General features: G+C 46.1%; 1 protein-coding gene across 1 annotated transcript; it reads left to right on the top strand.

Moving 5' to 3' along the window:
• The first annotated feature begins 13,403 nt into the window (after window positions 1-13,403).
• On the top strand, window positions 13,404-15,477 carry RHOV (ras homolog family member V). The gene is made up of 3 exons (XM_029950890.1): window positions 13,404-13,711; window positions 13,909-13,967; window positions 14,148-15,477. The coding sequence occupies exons 1-3, from the start codon at window positions 13,504-13,506 to the stop codon at window positions 14,589-14,591; spliced, it is 711 nt and encodes a 236-aa protein (XP_029806750.1). The 5' UTR covers window positions 13,404-13,503; the 3' UTR covers window positions 14,592-15,477.
• The last annotated feature ends 1,800 nt before the right edge of the window (window positions 15,478-17,277 follow it).

Genomic DNA, 17,277 nt, shown 5'->3' with positions numbered 1-17,277 from the left:
ATTCAAAAGAAAACAATGTAAGACCCAGAGCCCTACAGTAGCAAAAAAATATAACAATATAATGTTCAAAAACATATATATAACTAGTTAAAAATAGAGGCACCTGGCTGACTCACTCTGTAGAGCATACAACTCTTGATTTTGGAGTTGTGAGTTTGAGCCCCATGTTGAGTGTAGAGATTATTTAAAAATAAAATCTTTTTCTTGATGTTTGTTTATTTCAAAAATAGAGAGAAAGCATGGGCTAGGAAGTGGTAGAGAGAGAGGGACAGAGGATCTGAAGCAGGCTCCAGGCTGACAGCAGCAGGCGCTATGCTGGTCTTGAACTCACGAACTCACCAACCATGAGATCATGACCTGAGCCCAAGTTGGATGCTCAACCATCTAAGCCACCCAGGTGCCTCCAAAATAAATTTTTTTAAGTTTATTTATTTATTTTGAGAGAGAGAGGGAGAGTGCATGCAGGAGCGCAAGCATGGGGGAGCGGTAGAGAGAGAGGGAGAGAGAATCTCAAGCAGACTCTACACTGTCAGTGTGGAGCCCAATGGGGGGCCTCAAACTCACGAACGGTGAGATCATGACCTGAGCCGAAACCAAGAGACAGACTCTTGTCCAACTGAGCCAGGCCCAAATGGATGCATTTTTTAATGTTGCTTTAGTAGTTAGATTTCATGCATACATGTAAAAAAATGAGGTGATTGTTTTCTTTAAATGTCAGTATTAACCGTATGCTAGAGGTGACATCCTTTGTAATATTTTGGTCTTAAGATGAAAAGTTTTAAAAATCAGCATAGTTTTATAAACTTCTTTTAAGGGGCAATGGAGTCTTGGTGGGGTCCATGCTTTGTCTCAGAACCACCTCTGTTGGGATTCCCTCCCATGCTGGCTTTTGCTCTCCCCAACACCACCCTGCTGTTTCTCCAGGGACCCCGTCTTTTCAGGATATGGAACTTAACTCAGCCAGATGCTGCTGGACGAGTCACCTACCTCCCCACCTCCAGCACCTCTCCTTCACTCAGCTGTAAACTATGAAGGTAGAACTAGACCATCTCTAACGTTCTGATTGTCTGAGAGCCAAACCTCTGCCACAGTCCATTTAGGGACAGTGCCCAGAGAATAATAATTTTCAGGGCACTGTCTCAGAGCCAGCTGCTGTGCTTCTTATCTATCCTTTAGTCTAGGAGATATTTCAAAAGATGCCTCAGCCAGTGGAACCCAGTAAAATCTAATAACCAGCCCTCCCCCTGCCTCCAACGTTTTAGATCATAAAACCTAACACCCTGTGAGTACTTGGGAAGTGCCTGTTGAATTAATGAATGACTTGACGTGTTAATGTGCAGTTACATGCTCACACTACATCACACTGCACGTGTCTGAGCTAAACTTGCCTATAGACTCACCCACATGGCCTCATACAGGAATTAAGAACAATAGCAACCACACAACTATACATTCAAAGTGTGTAAAAAGACCACTGATACTTGGTGTTATGAGGTTGTAAAGCAACTGGAACTCACTGGTGGTGGGCATGTAAAATGTTGCAGCCATTTACAGCTGCTTAACAGGCACTTACTCTGTGACCTGGGTCATATACACCCAAGAGAAAGAAAACATCTGTCTGCACAAAGATTTACACATAAATATTTATAGCAACGTTATTCATAATAGCCCCAAACTAGAAACAGCTCAGTGTCTATGAACAAGAGAACAAACAAACAGCAGCACATCCATACTACAGAATACTATTCAGTAATAAAAAGAAACAAATTACTTCAACGCACAAGCACATGAATGAATCTCAAAAATGGTTTAGCACAGGAAGCCAGACGTAAAAGAGACCACAGAAGATGCTTCTGTTTATTTGCAGTTGTAAAACAGGCAAACATTAAGCTTTAGCAACAGAAAAGCTGATCAGTATTTTCCTGGGACCTGGTATGGGGGGTGGAGGATTGACTAGAAAGGAACAGGAAGGAACTTTTTAGGGGAGATGGAAATATTCTCTATCTTGATTGTGCAGGTGGTGGTGACTGTAGAGGTGAACACACTGGTCAAAACTCATTAAATTTTTGTGTTGTGATCAACTTTACTTATATAGAAATAAATATATAAAATGGGTGTACCTTCTATGTAATAATATATAAATAAAGTTGATCACAACACAAAACTTTAAAACTATCTCTGACCAAATGTCAGAATGTAATTATTGGCCTCTCTCTCTGCCCCTCCCCTGTGCATTCTCTCTCAAAATAAATAAACATTTATTTTTTTAATGTTTTATTAATTTTTGATACAGAGAGAGTCAGAGAATGAGAGGGGGAGAGGCAGAGAGAGGAGGAGGCACGGAACACGAACCAGGCTCCAGGCTCTGAGCTAGCTGTCAGCACAGAGCCTGACGCAGGGCTCGAACCCACGAACGTGAGATCTGACTTGAGCCGAAGTCGGAGGCTTAACCGACTGAGCCACCCAGGTGCCCTTAAATAAACATTTAAAAATTAGGAAAAAAATGTAATCCATGTTTAAATGGCAAAAGATAATAAAACAATAAATAGCCTGCTTTATAGCCCATAATTCTTTTTTATAATTTTTTCAAAAATGTTTTAAGTTTCTCTATTTATTTTGAGAGAGACAAAAACAGCACGAGTAGGGGAGGGGCAGATAGAATCCCAAGCAGGCTGAGAGCCCAATATGGGGTTCGAACTCACAAAACCTTGAGGTCATAAACTGAGCTGAAACTGAGAGTCTAGCGATTAACCAACTGAGCCATGCAGATGTGCCTTTTTTTTTTGTAATTTGAAATTTTTATTGGGGGGGGGTCTGTGTGGCTCAGTCGGTTAAGCATCCAACTTCAGCTCAGGTCACAATCTCGCAGTTTGTAGGTTCGAGCCCCACATTAGGCTCTGCTGCAGCTCAGAGCCTGGAGCCAGTCTTCCGATTCTGTGTCTCCCTCTCTCTCTGACGCTCCCCTGCTCACACTGTTTTTCTCTGTCTCTCAAAAATAAATAAAAAAACATAAAAATAAATAAATACAATTTAAAAAGTAAAAAGGAAATTCTTAAAAAATAAATAATATTTTTATTTTAGAGAAAGAGAGCAAGAGCTCATACCAGTGGGGGAGAGGGGAAGAGGGAGATTGAGAGAATCTCAAGCAGGCTCCATGCTCAGCATGCAGCCCCACTTGGGGCTTGATCCCATGACCTTGAGACCATGACCTGAGCTGAAACTAAGAGTCAAACGCTCACATAGCTGAGCCACCCAGGTGCTCCTGTAGCTCATGATTCTTTTTTTTCAAAAATGTTTAAATGTTTATTTATTTTTGAGAAAGTGCAAGTAGGGGAGGATCAGAGAGAGAGGGAGGAGGGAATCTGAAGCAGGCTCTGTGCTGACCTGATGCAGGGCTTGAACCCACGAAACCATGAGATCTTGACCTCAGCCAAAGTCGGACGCTCAATCAACTGATCCACTCACAGGCCCCCTCTGTAGCCCATAGTTCCTTTTTTAAAAAATAATGTTTAATGTTTACTTATTCTTGTTTTTAAGTTTTTTATGTTTTATTTATTTATGAGAGAGAGAGAGAGAGAGAGAGACAGTGAGAGAAGGGGAGGGACAGCAAGAGAGAGAGAGACAGAATCCGAAGCGGGCTCCAGGGTTTCAACTGTCAGCCCAGAGCCCGAGACAGGGCTCAAACCCACGTACTGTAGGATCATGACTTGAGCCAAAGTCAGATGCTTAACTGAGCCACCCTGGTGCCCCAAGTAGCCCTTAATTCTTAGGGGGAGGACTGAAAAGAGGGTGGTGTTGGAGCACAGATCTGGGCTCCATAGCCTGGCTTTCTCTTAGCCTTGAGGCCATGGGCAGGTCACTTCACTTCTATGGAGGCTCGATTTCCTCATGCATAAAATAAAATAATAACAGTACCAGGATATTAAGATGATGACTTTAATAAAAGCTAATTTCTTTTTGTGTTCCCTATCTGGGTCACAGAAGATAAAATTGTGAACCTCACCTTACCTGACAAATGTGTATCGTTCATTCTCAGGCAGGACCATGATTTCATCCGAAGAAATTGCCCTACCCAGGGAAAAGATAATTATAATAATAGAGCACCCTTGCAGAGCACTCTCTATGGGCACTATTCTAAGCATTCTCCATAATTCATTTAATCCTCATAACATAATGTGAGTTAGGTACTATTCTAATCCCATTTTATAGACAAGGAAACTGAGGCCCAGAGAAGACAACAGCTAGGAGGTAACACAATCTGGATACTAATGCAGGTGCTGTGGCCCACAGTCCATGCTCTTGACCACCAAGCAAGTTTATCTCTTGTTGACAAAATTGTCATTTGAGAATAAAAGAGGGGAAAGGAATTTGATTTGCAAATACTAGCATTATATGAATATTTTTTAATTTTTTTAACTTTTACTCATTTTTTGAGAGAGAGAGAGCACATGCAGGGGAGGGGCAGAGAGAGAGAGGGAGACACAGAATCTGAAGCAGGCTCCAGGATCTGAGTTGTTAGCACAGAGTTGTTAGCACGGGGCTCAAACTCACAAACTGAGATCATGCCCTGAGCAGAAGTCAGACGCTTAATCGACTAAGGTACCCAGGTGCCCCTATGCGAATTTACATGTGAACAAAAACCCATACCTTTCATATTAGTACTTCCACAAAATAGTGACTGCTGATTTCACGTTGGTCTGAAAAAGTCTGCTCTGTTTCCAGTTTCAGGTGCTGCAGTCTTTCTGAAGAGCACACTGGAACTGCTCACAGGAGCAAAAACAGATCCGGTTGGGGTAACTGGCCTTCCCAATTTTAGCACTCAAAGTTCGGCACCCCAAGACACTCCTCAGTCCTGTTGTTCTAGGCCTAGCTGCTCCCCCTGGAAATAAATCCACAGGATGAGCAGCTCTGGTGCGACTTGATGGGGCTCCTGCCTCCCTTGCCAGTTCCTTGCTCCTCAGTCTGCTCCCCAGCCAGGATGAGCTAGTTTTAGTTTCTCCCCTGGGACTGATTCCTGCTGTTTCTTCAGGCTGTCTCTGAGCCCTCCTTGCTTAGTTTACACTCATTCCAAATCCAGCCGGACCCAAGAAGTTGAGCAGGTACACACCAGCATGACCATACCAGTCATTAAAATACACACTTCCCTGAGTGTGCCTCACCGTGTCACTCCTGCCTAGGATACAGCCACTAAGGGGTTAATGTTGGACATAAAATCTTCTCAAAAGCTGCTACAGCACAAGGGCTTGCATCTTTCTGAGACTATAGCAGTTGCTAAGTGATTTAAATATCCCTATTTACAAATGTAAAATTCTAGTTTATACAAGCTTTGCAAAGTTGCTGGTGTTTATCATCATCATCGTCATCATCAAAGGCTAATGCATGGTCTAGGGTTAACCGCAGCAGCAGACTTCATTGATATCAGGCCCCAGCTTCATTTCTAGAAGAGGCTTTAGACAGTGGAGTCAATCTTTGGGGAGAAGAAACTATGGATTTGGACTAGTGCTGTCGCCTCAGGGAAGGTAGGTGGTGCTGCCCACAGGTCTTTTTATCATTTGGCAAGCCATGCCTCACCATCCCTTTATTCATTCTGCAAATAGGTAATTAGCTCCTACTCCGTGGGGTGCCACTGGACTGGGGCAGTAAGAGCCAGACATTGTATAAGACCTTCTCTGTCTTCTAGGTATTTGAAGTGTGAGACATACACAGAGGAAACATGGAGTGTTCTCAAAAGTAGTGAAACAGACTATGGCTTCAGGGAAGGGGGCAGTTAGTGTAGCGTAGAGCAAAGTGGGGAAACAGAGAAGCCCCGTTTTGCTCACTGCTGCGCACTCAGCACTTTCACAGTGCCTGGCCCACAGTGGGTTCTCAAAGAACCTTATGGAATGAAAGAATGAAGGAAACAGACTATTCATCATCCTGCCATTTAGAGGTAATCATTGTTTACTTGTTGGCACATTTCCTCCTTTCCCCCCTAAATACACAATAAATATACATTTTTAATTTCAATAACTTTTTCTGTGCAAAAGTAGCATGTTCATTGCAGAAAAAGGAGCAGATGCTGATAAGCAATGTAATATTATTCATAGCTGACATGTGCTTGGTGCTCATTATATGTCAGGCAAAATAAGTTTCCCAGCTAGTGGGGATGGCTCCATATTTTAACATACATCCTTCATGTAGGACTCTCTTTTTTAAAAATTTCTATTTATTTATATATTTATTTATTTATGAGAGATAAAGAGAATGAGCAGGGAAGGGACAGAGGGAGGGAGAGAGAATCTTAAGCAAGCTCAATGCTCAGTGCAGAGCCCAATGTGGGGCTCGATCTCCTCACCCTAGAGTCATGACCTGAGCCCAAATCAAGAGTTGTACACTGAACTGCCAGAGCCACTTAGGTGCTCTAGGACTCCCTTCTATTCTAACTGTATATATATATATTTTTTGATACTTGGGCTCAAACTGTTTATATAATTCTGTGTCATTTAATGTTATCTTTTAACATTTCCCCATGTCAATAAAAATTCTTTGAAGGATCATTTGCTGGGGGCTGGGGGTGTACTCTAACTGGAGAATATGGAATGCCAGGTCGAGACTCAGACACTATCCATTGGCTGAAAGGGATTCATTGTAGGATTTGAATAGGAGAACTACAGAGTAAATTTGTTGTCTTAGGAAGCTTGGGTGCACTAGAAATGAACAAAGCAAAGATGGGAGGCAAGCAGAGGTGATTATTCTGGCAAAAAGGATGCTAGAAGGAAGAGGGGAGTTCAGTACTGCACAGAAAAGACTAAAGACTGAAGATGATGGAGAGAAAGAAGTCCAAGTGCATTGTGAAGTTTGGAGACTGTTTAGTTCCAACTCCTTCCAATTCATTAGCTTGAATGAATCATGCTGCTGTTGTCATAAATAAGGAAGTTAGGAGGGGAGGACTTTTACTTTTTTTTTTTTTTTTGAGGGTTTTTTTTTTTTTTTTAATAATCTCTACAGTCAGCTTGGGGCTCGAACTCATGACCCTGGAATCAAGAGTCGAATGCTCTTCCAACTGAGCCAGTCAGATGCCCCAAGAGGGGAGTCCTTTTAGATGAACTTTTAGGTGGCAACTCCTGCAGGCCTTTAAAAAATACTGGCCAGTGGGGCATCTCAGTGGCTCAGTCAAGTGTTCAACTCTTGGTTTCCACTCAAGTCATGATCTCATGGTTTGTGGGTTTGAGCCCTATGTCTGGCTCTGCACTGACACTGCAGAGCCTGCTTGGGATTTTCTCTCTCTCCCTCTCTCTTCTCCTCCCCCACTTGTGCTGTCTCTGTCTCTCTCAAAATAAATAAATACACTTAAAAAAAATACCGGGGTGCTTGGGTGGCTCAGTCGGTTAAGTGACCAACTTCAGCTCAGGTCATGATCTCGCAGTTTGTGGGTTTGAGCCCCGCGTCGGGCTCTGTGCTGACAGCTCAGAGCCTGGAGCCTGCTTCAGATTCTGTGTCTCCCCTTCTCTCTGACCATTCCCTGCTCACTCTCTGTATTTCTCTCCCTCAAAAATAAAATAAACGTTAAAAAAAATACCGGCCAGGGCTTGAGTGCAAGGTCTGGGCAGGAAAGAGAGGCTTGAGGTGGGGCAGTAGCAGTTGGGATTAGCTAGATGGAGAGGATTTGGAGAGAAAGAAGCAGAAGCTAAGGCTGAGTTAGGAGGAGGATGCAGGGCAAGAAGGAAGCCCCGTAGGCAGCCTGAGCCTTGTCACAGATGACATGGATGACATGGACAACACAGATGGGGTTGGTCGGGAGGGTTGGCTAGCAAGATCTGGTCCCCACGGAAGACCATGAGGTCAGCTCAGCCCAGGCTGCTGAGTTTGCCACCAACTCCCTCCCAGGACACAAGTACACCAAGGAGAAAATCCAGTAACCCAATTAACTGAAAAGCTCAGATAGTGTGTAGTCTACTTATTGTAGCAGCAGCAGCAGCAGCAGCAGCAGCAGCAGCAGCAGTATGTTGATAAATAAGTGATGTTTTTCCCAGCTCTACTGAGGTGTGATTGACAAATCAAGTGTTAAATATACGATTCTTCTCTGGGCTTCTTCTCAGCAGCAGGCCTGACAGGAGGGCCTTGGAGCAGAGTGTGTGGCAGAAATGGAGAAAGACTGCATGAAGTGTGTTTCTCTCACAATGAGCCTGAACACTGACCTTGTTGAGCAAATGCTACCCCACAACCAGTGTTTTGTTGTTGTTGTTGTTGTTGTTAACCCCCTTTTCAGCAGTAGGAAAATCATAATGGTGGGGTAGGGATAGATTTATTTTGGTTTATTCTTATTGAGGTTCTGCTATAAGTATCTGAGTGTATGTAGTGATTAAAATTTCTTTTAATGTTTATTTTTTGAGAGAGAAAGAAAGAATGTGAGTGGAGGAGAGAGAGAAGGAGACAGAATCTAAAGCAGGTTCCAGGCTCTGAGCACTCACGAACCACGAGATCATGACCTGATCCAAAGTCGGACGCTTAACCAACTGAGCCATTGAGGCATCCCAGTAATTTTAAATAAGACAAGGGAATAACAGAAATACTTAAGAACTTGATCACACCTGAGGGCAAACCTGTGAACCTTCTTTATTTTTTATTTCTTTTCCAGAATCAAGTTTCATTTTTTAAATATTTATTTATTTTTGAAAGAGAGAGAGAGGGTGAGCAAGTGTGAGTGGGGGAAGAAGGGCACAGAGAAGGAGACCGAGGATCTGAAGCAGGCTCTGCACTGACAGCAAAGAGCACGATGTGGGGCTCAAACTCAGGAAAGGCAAGGTCATGACCTGAGCCAAAGTCGGACACTTAACTGATTGAGCCGCCCAGGAGCCCACTAGCTTCTTTAATGTTGGGTGAGTCCCCTAGTTCCTCTGGGCTCCAATATACTCACCCTCTCCCCCAGTAGGCTCACCTGGCTTCCTATAAGACAGGGTAACAAAGGACTTTTACGAGTCTAAAGCCCCATCCAACTGTGTTGGACATTTTGGAAACAAAATGTTATTACTGCCGTGACTCAATGTCAGGGCCACGTTTTAGCTTTTGGGGTATTTTCTTTTTTAAATTTTAGAACAGTTTAAGTTTTACAGAAAAATTAAATAGAGAGTTTCTGTATACCTCCAACCCAGGTTCCCCCATGATGAATATCTTACACGGTACCAGCACTGATACATTATTATTAACTAAATTCATATGTTATTCAGAAGTCCTTAGTTTTTCCCTAATGCCTTCTTTCAGTTCCAGGACCCCATCCAGCTACCTTCTGGAACACCAGCCACGTTACATTTAGTTGCCATTATCCTTAGGCTCCTCTTGACTGTGGCAGTTTTTCAGATTTTCCTTGTTCCTGATGACCTTGAGAGTTTGGAGGAGTATTGGACAGGAAATTTGTAGAATGTCTCCCAGGTGGAACTTTTCGGATGTTTTCCCCATGATTAGACCGAGGTTTCTTGTAGGGAAGACCACAGAGGAAAAATGCTGTCCTCATTACATCATACAAAAGGGTACATACTATCACCTTGACTTATCGATGTTGATCTTAATCTTAATCAACTGGGGAGGGAGTGTTTGTTAGGATTCTCCGCTGTGAAGTTACTCTCCCCCACCCCCACGGTTTTCATACTGTCTTCTTTGGAAGGAAGTCACTGTGCATAGCTCACACTTAAGGAGTGGGGGGGTTATGTTCCACCTCCAGATTTGAGTATCTAGGTACATGTTTTGGAATTCTCCACAGAAGATTTGTCTATTATTGCCCATTTATTTATATATTCAATCATTTATTTATATCAGAATAGACTTGTGGATACTTATTTTATACTTTGGGTTATAATCTAATATTCCTTTATTTTATTGCATAATTGTCCCAAATTTGCCCTTCGGAAGCTCTTTCAATTGGCTCTGTGTCCACTTGATGTACCTCTATCTTCCTGTTGTTTTGTTTGCTTAGGACTTCCTTACTTTCTTTACCACAGAGCTCCAGGCTCATCTTGCATATTTCCTGCCCCAGGCCTCAAATCAATCATAATCAATCATTTCTTTAAAGAGAATGTTAGAGCCAAGTTTTTCTTTAATGTTTATTTTTGTGGGAGGGGGAAAGCGAGAGAGAGAGAGAACAAGCAGGGGAGGGACAGAGAGAGAGGGAGACACAGAATCCGAAATGGACTCCAGGCTCTGCTGTCAGCACAGTGCCCAACTCGGGGCTGGAACTCACAAACTGCAAGATCATGACCTGAGCCTAAAATAGACACTTAACCGCCTGAGCCATTCAGGTGCCCCAAGCTTTTTTTTTTTTAATGTTTATTTATTTTTGAGAAGGGTGGGGAAAGGAAGCAGGGAAGGGGCAGAGAGAAGGACAGAGGATCCAAAGCAGACTTGGCACCCACAGCAGAGAGCCTGATATGGAGCTTGAACCCATGAACCCACGAACCCACAAACCCCGAGATCATGGCCCGAGTCGAAGTCAGACACTTAACTGACTACGCTACTCAGGCGACCCAATGTTAGAGCCAAGTTTTAATCTTAGCAAATGTGTGTCTGGCTGGAAGCTGGACAGATGATCTGTCAGGTGGACAGGAATAAGGCACAACCCACCATTAGGAGGGGACTTTCCCAGCAGTAGAAGTTACAACTGCAAGTCCTTCGCTGAGAAACAGGTGACTCACCAGCTCTCAGGGTTGTCTCCACCCTCCCCCTCTTGCTGGCAAGACTGTCCTTAAACCAGCTCAGACAGAGGGACCTAGGTCAGAAAGTGTCCCCACCCATGGGGCCTGTCGCAGACCAAGTCAGGGCTTTTCTCCATGCCAGACAGACACCTCCCCCCATTTGTGTATTATTTAGATATATCCTTCCTATCTGCAGAAAGAATTAAACAGGATTACCATCAAATTTACAGCTATAATAAAACTATTATTAAAACTGGCTAAAAGGATAAGACTTCTGTGAAGAAGAGCCTCTATGTGTGTGTGTAGTAATTTTGTCCCAGACACTTGGTTCCCTGCATTACAGATTGTGAACACCAGAAGTGCTTTAAGAAATAAACATGCTTCATCTGTCATTTTATAACTCCGAGATGGATCAAGTAATTTCTTGGGAGTCACACAGCTAATGAGCCAAAGGAGTAGGACTACTAGGACAGATCTCCTGATGTGCATGTCTTTTCAAATCCTCATTCTTGCCTCCCTTTCCAGGAGAGCAAGAAAGAACTGCTTTTGGACCTCATGGGGGATATGATGGCAAGACAAAATTTTGGGGCCTGTTTCACATCCTAGATGAGTAAACTTATTCTTTGGGGCTAAAATTAGGTATTACTAGCATCCCCAGATATTTAATCTTAGGGAATGTAGGATGTAGACTTTGGGATATAGAAGTGGATATTGGGGAGGGTCCTACCATTTTCCACACAGTCAAGCTTTTTTTTTTTTTTTAACTTTATTTATTTTAGACAGAGAGTGAGAGAGAGAGGGAGAGCGCGCGCAGGATCGGGGGAGGGACAGAGAGAGGGAGACACAGAATCCGAAGCAGGCTCTAGGCTCCAAGCTGTCGGCACAGAGCCCCACACAGGGCTTGAACTCACCAACTGCGAAATCATGACCTGAGCCAAAGTTGGATGCTTAACTGACTGAGCCACCCAGACGCCCTGAACCACAGTCAAGATTTTAATGGCTAAATCAACAACTTTCTGGCTGTTGTCCTTAACTTTTTTTTTTTAAGTTTATTGATTTATTTTGAAAGAGAGGGAGTGCTCATGAGAGAGGGGCAAAAAAGGGGAGAGAGAGAGAATCTCAAGCAGGTACCACACTGTCAGCGGAGAGCCCAACGTGGGGCTCTATCCCAGGAACTGTGAGACTGTGATCCTAACCAAAATCAAGAGTAGGACGTTAACCTGTATCACCCAGGTGCTCCAGCCTCAACCTTTGACAAGGAAGGGAGCCAGGAAGGAAGAAAAAAAGGAATGAAGGAAAAAGAAAAATCCTCAAGGATCCTGAGACTTTTTCTCAAGAATTTTAGAGATTTGGATTTATGGATTTTTATACTACCAACTATTTAAGAAACGGGATTATCTCTTTTCTTTAATATTCACTGCCCCTCTCTTCCCAACACTCTCTCTGCAACAACTCATGAATGAGGTGTTTTCAATGATCTTTGTACACAGGCAGAGATGAAAGACTGCCTTGGAATTCAGAGAAAGGATTCTGGGCCTGGTGTCATTTGAGTGGCTGCAATAAAGAGATGAAATTAGCTCTCTTGGTGAGCTTCCTAGAGCTACTTGGGATATCTTGTCTCCATCTGTAAACTCCTTCTGGGGTAAGGACAGTGGGTGGCCCAGAACAGCATTCAGCAAATAACTAATTACTATGTGCTTTTTTGATGATGATGATGATAATGAAGATATTAGGCACTTTGGGGATTTAGAAAATATTCAAATGTTGAATTGTCCTTGGAGATCCTCCCCAAGTAGCTTCTCTAGCACCCAGAATTCCTTTAGCAGAGCCTAGTGAAGGTGTTTAAAGCCTGCCTAATCTAAAGGAAGTTTTTCCGTGGGAGTACAGTAAGTTCCTGCCTTGTGTGTTCATGCTTGAGTTGATCTTCTAGCTTTTCATGACCTATATAGTTTTTTATTTTTTTTAAGATTTTACTTTTTAAGTAATCTCTACACAGAATGTGTAGCTAGAATTTCCAACTCTGAAATTAAGAGTCTCGGGCTCTAAGGACTGAATCAGGCACCCCCATAATCTGTGTATTTTTAAAAATCATTCTTTAATTAAGAAAATTATTATCCTAGGTGGCTCAATTGGTGGAGCATCCGACTTCAGCTCAGGTCATGATCTCACGGTTCGGTTCGTGGGTTCGAGCCCCGCGTAGGGCTCTGTGCTGACTGCTAGCTCAGAGCCTGGAGCCTGTCTTCGGATTCTGTGCCTCTTTCTCTCTCTTTCCTTCCCCTGTTCATGCTCTGTCTCTCAAAAATAAATAAATGTAAAAAAAAAAAATTGGGGGTAGACTCTAGCTGTTAAAAAAAATTATTATCCAGACTTTTATACTCGTGCAAACATATATCTAGGTTTTTGTTTTAATTTGAAAGAAGTTTTAATTTGAACATGCTGTATTATGTGTTCTGCAACTTGCTTCTTCCTCCTAACAATAAATCCTGGATTTTTTTCTCTGCCAAGATATCTAGATCTGCCTCATTTTGGCGATTCTTTGTCCTTGTACCTGTGTGATTCTCTGAGCGCCAGTTTTTGGCCTGGCTCTCCGCCTTCTCGGGGTATGTGATTGCCAGACCTCATGGGGTTCGCTGCCCTGGGAGGCCAGGGACAGGGTTTGGCGGGTGGGCGGGGTCCTGGGCCGCAAGGGACATGCAGATGAGGTGGGCGGAGCCCCCATATATACCCAGGGTTAGCGGCTGGCCGGCGCGCCGGGCTTTGGCAGACTCTGAGGCACACTGTGGAATCTGCTTCCCCGAGCGCAGCGGAGCCTGATCCCGGGCTGTCCCCGGAGCGGGCCATGCCCCCGCGGGAACTGAGCGAGGCTGAGTCGTCCCCTCTCCGGGCCCCGACCCCTCCCCCGCGGCGGGGCAGCGCGTCCCCGGAGCTGGGCATCAAGTGCGTGCTGGTGGGCGACGGCGCCGTGGGCAAGAGCAGCCTCATCGTCAGCTACACCTGCAATGGGTACCCCGCCCGGTACCGGCCCACAGCTCTGGACACCTTCTCCGGTACATTCAACGGCCCCGGCGGTCGCGTGGCTGGGGGTGGGGTTGTGCACCCGGGGGCTGAGGCAGGCGCGGGGACTGGAGGGCGAGGAAATCTCCCGGGAGAGGGACGGGAGCAGGCCCCGAGGTGGCGCTGGTGAGGTCTGGTGGGGCCCAAGACGCCCTTCCTGACTCGCTATATCTCCTGCCTGACCCTGCAGTGCAAGTCCTGGTGGATGGAGCCCCGGTGCGCATTGAGCTCTGGGACACAGCGGGTCAGGTGAGAAGCTGGGAGCGGCCTCTAATGGTCTGGGAGAAGGTGGGCTGGAGGATTGATAAGAAATGGAGACGGTCTTGGCCCTTGAAGTCTCAGGTCTGCAACCCCAGGTGAAAAGCAGACACGTTCCTTTTCCCTGTGGCAGGGGATAATCCTACTAAAGATCTGGTCTTCCCTTCCTAGGAAGATTTTGACCGTCTTCGCTCTCTCTGCTACCCGGATACCGATGTCTTCCTAGCCTGCTTCAGCGTGGTGCAGCCCAGCTCTTTCCAGAACATCACAGAAAAATGGCTGCCTGAGATCCGCACTCACAACCCCCAAGCTCCCGTGCTGCTGGTAGGCACCCAGGCCGACCTGAGGGACGATGTCAATGTACTGATTCAGCTGGACCAGGGGGGCCGGGAGGGCCCTGTGCCCCAACCTCAGGCCCAGGGTCTAGCTGAGAAGATCCGGGCCTCCTGCTACCTCGAGTGCTCTGCCTTGACGCAGAAGAACTTGAAGGAGGTGTTTGACTCAGCTATCCTCAGTGCCATTGAACACAAAGCCCGGTTAGAGAAGAAACTGAACGCCAAAGGTGTGCGAACCCTCTCTCGCTGTCGATGGAAGAAATTCTTCTGCTTTGTTTGAGCAGCCATGGCAGCTAGGGAGTAGTAGGCATAAGACCACAGACTTCTGGAAACTGGGGTACTGGGGCCTTTGAGGGGGCTACTGGCAGGGCCAGGCCACCTCATGGGACTTAGTTCCATCTGAATACTGTGAGGACCTGGGCCTCTAATTGGCCCCTGTAATACTCGAGGGTGGGCTCAGGGCCTGGAGGAGGCAAGGCTCTGAGTTGGATTTCTGTGGTCAAGGATCACAGAGACGTCCCAGCACTTTGATTTTGGTGGGGGTGGTCCTAACAGTGTCATCCACTGCTAAGCAGTTTGGGATCCAATTCCCAGTTTCTTAGCATGAGCCCTCAAGTCAGCCTGGCTGAATTAGAACTCCTTGTAGTGGTCCTCACCCCTTACTTGGCACAGGGGTGAGGAAGAGCCTGGCAAGAACAGGAGGGTGGAGCACGTAGAGAGAGGTTTGTGATAGACTGGGTAAGACAGAGGTCAATGAGAGATTGAAAGGGAGCAGAAAATGAGGCCTTGGAGCCTTGGGACTGAAGGGAGGTTAGTGAGGAGGCAGGTTAGAGGGCTAAGCTTGGAAGGAGGAAGAGCAAAGAGAGCAGAGAAATGGGGCAGCTGAGGAGCAAGGCTGACACCTGGGCTGCCCTCAGCCCCCAGGGCCACGGTGGGCGGGGCTGGTCCCTGGGAAGAACTGGGACTCAGGGCTCCCTAGGCACTGCCCAAACTGGCTGGGCCAGGAGCAGGGCAGGAAGTAAGAGGCAAGGCCCAGCAAGAGGAGGGGGAGGAGTTACAAACCAGAGCCTGAAGGAAGAAGGGGCTGGGGTCACCCCTTTCTCCAAGGCCACAATCTAGAAGGTAGAGCAGTACAGAGTCTGCAAATAAAGCCTTAAGTTTCTGAAGCTGCTGTCTCTGTGTCATTTCCTGGAGCTGCCTGCCCATTGCTCTCTCACGGTCCTCTTCAAGGCCCAACAGCCAGGATAGATGGGTTGGGTACTGAAGGACTGAGGCTAGACTGAGAGGTAGGGGCTGGACTAGATGAGACAGTGTGATGGGAACTGGACTGGGGGGGCAGGTCTGGGGCTCCCCACTTGGAGCTTAGCTGGTTCCCAGGAGAGGTAGCGTGGGAAGCAGCCTAGGAACGGGTTTCCCCAGGTGTCAGCGCCAGAGTTGCTTTCCCATGACCTCACCAGGCGGGTGGTGCCCCTCCCCTCTCCCCCTCCTTTCTAGAGTACCTCGCTCAGCGCTGGGGTTCTGAGCAGTGGCAGGCCCTCTAACCTTCCTGCTCTGATCCTTCTAACTGTTCACAGGGTCTCAGGGTAGGGGGTCACTTGGCTCAGAGCCTGAGTATGACAGAACTCCATACAACCTAAACCTCAACCACTGACCAAACTTCTGGGTCAAGTTGGTTGGACCTAGTCTTCAGTCTTGGCACTCAAAGTCGACATAAGGACCGACTGAAGGTCAAGGTGCCAGGTTTCAGTAATTTAAATAGCAATTTGGTCCCAGAAATCCTGTGGAATGTGGGTTTATTGGGTGATGACTTGGAGAGGAGCAGGGATCTGAAGAACATTCCCTGGAATTGGAGCTGGAAAAAACTTTAAAGGGCACGTTGGAGGAAAACACACCCTTTCTTTTACCCAGAAAGAAAGTGAGACCTGGAGAAGAAAGGTAATACCTCAAGTGAGATATTATTAGCAAGTAGCTGTAGGAGCACTTTGCAAACTAGAGTTCCGTATGTGGGTAAGTGTTATTCTAATGGAGAGGTATTTCTAAGGCACACCTGGGGCACCTGCTGGGCACCTCCTGGGCACCTGCTGGGCCAGGTGAGTGTACATCCTTGTCCCAGCCCAGCTCCCTCTGCAGGAAGTGACAGCTGCCTGTGCATGGGAAAGCGGGGCTGAGGGACAGAAATCCGAGCCAAGTGAAATCTTAATCCCCAAATTTAATTTTAGCCCAGACTGTCCAGCTCCTGTCCCACCAGGGCCCGTCCCCAAGAGCTCCAGCCATCCTGTCTGCCCTTGTCCCCTTGCCCCTCAGGTGGAGGTGCTGGAGCTGCACCATTGCAACCAGGTTCTGAGGGGTCTTACACCCCAGCTCCACAGCCTCTGTTACCTGGGTTCAAGTTCAGGCTGTGACATCAACCATGACCTTAAGCAAATCATTTCCCTTCTGTGTGCCTCAGTGTCATTATTTGCAAAATGAAAGACTCAGGATTCTGGGGATGCCTGGATGGCTGTCAGGAGAGCATGAAGTTCTCAATCTTAGGGTTGTGAGTTCAAGCCCCAAGTTGGCCAAGGAGTCCACTTAAAAAAAAATGAAATGAAATGAAATAGAATAAAAGAAAATACCCAGGATTCTGGATTAAAAGTTTTCAGACTGCTCCAAGGGGACTTAGAGGTGCCATGAGATGAGGGAGTAAGCCTAATCAGGTGATCTCAGAGGCCCTCCACCTCCAGCTTCTTCCCTAATTCTCTGATGGTATGTACAGCACATCCATGGCACCATGTCTCTTCTGCTGGGTCACTGAGCCTGGTTGGCACCTCCTGTCAGCCTTGTCCTCTTCATCCCTGCCACTGCTGCTCTCCGTCTAGGTCCTCCAGTGCTGCTGCTTTCACTTTGGCACCTCTCCAACTCAGGACTCTTACCAGCTCACATTGCCTGCAGTGAACTCCCAGGCCCTCATTTAGCATTCAAGGCCT

Source organism: Suricata suricatta, chromosome 9 (genome assembly GCF_006229205.1).
Source record: "Suricata suricatta isolate VVHF042 chromosome 9, meerkat_22Aug2017_6uvM2_HiC, whole genome shotgun sequence".
Lineage (NCBI taxonomy): Eukaryota > Metazoa > Chordata > Mammalia > Carnivora > Herpestidae > Suricata > Suricata suricatta.
This window is presented reverse-complemented; position numbering and strand designations above follow the sequence as displayed.

Excerpts from the sequence above, each read along its gene's own strand:
- RHOV (XM_029950890.1), top strand. The coding sequence starts at position 13,504 with ATGCCCCCGCGGGAACTGAGCGAGGCTGAGTCGTCCCCTCTCCGGGCC. Across the intron at positions 13,712-13,908 it reads AGCTCTGGACACCTTCTCCG|TGCAAGTCCTGGTGGATGGA; the intron begins GTACATTCAACG and ends CTGACCCTGCAG. Across the intron at positions 13,968-14,147 it reads TCTGGGACACAGCGGGTCAG|GAAGATTTTGACCGTCTTCG; the intron begins GTGAGAAGCTGG and ends TTCCCTTCCTAG.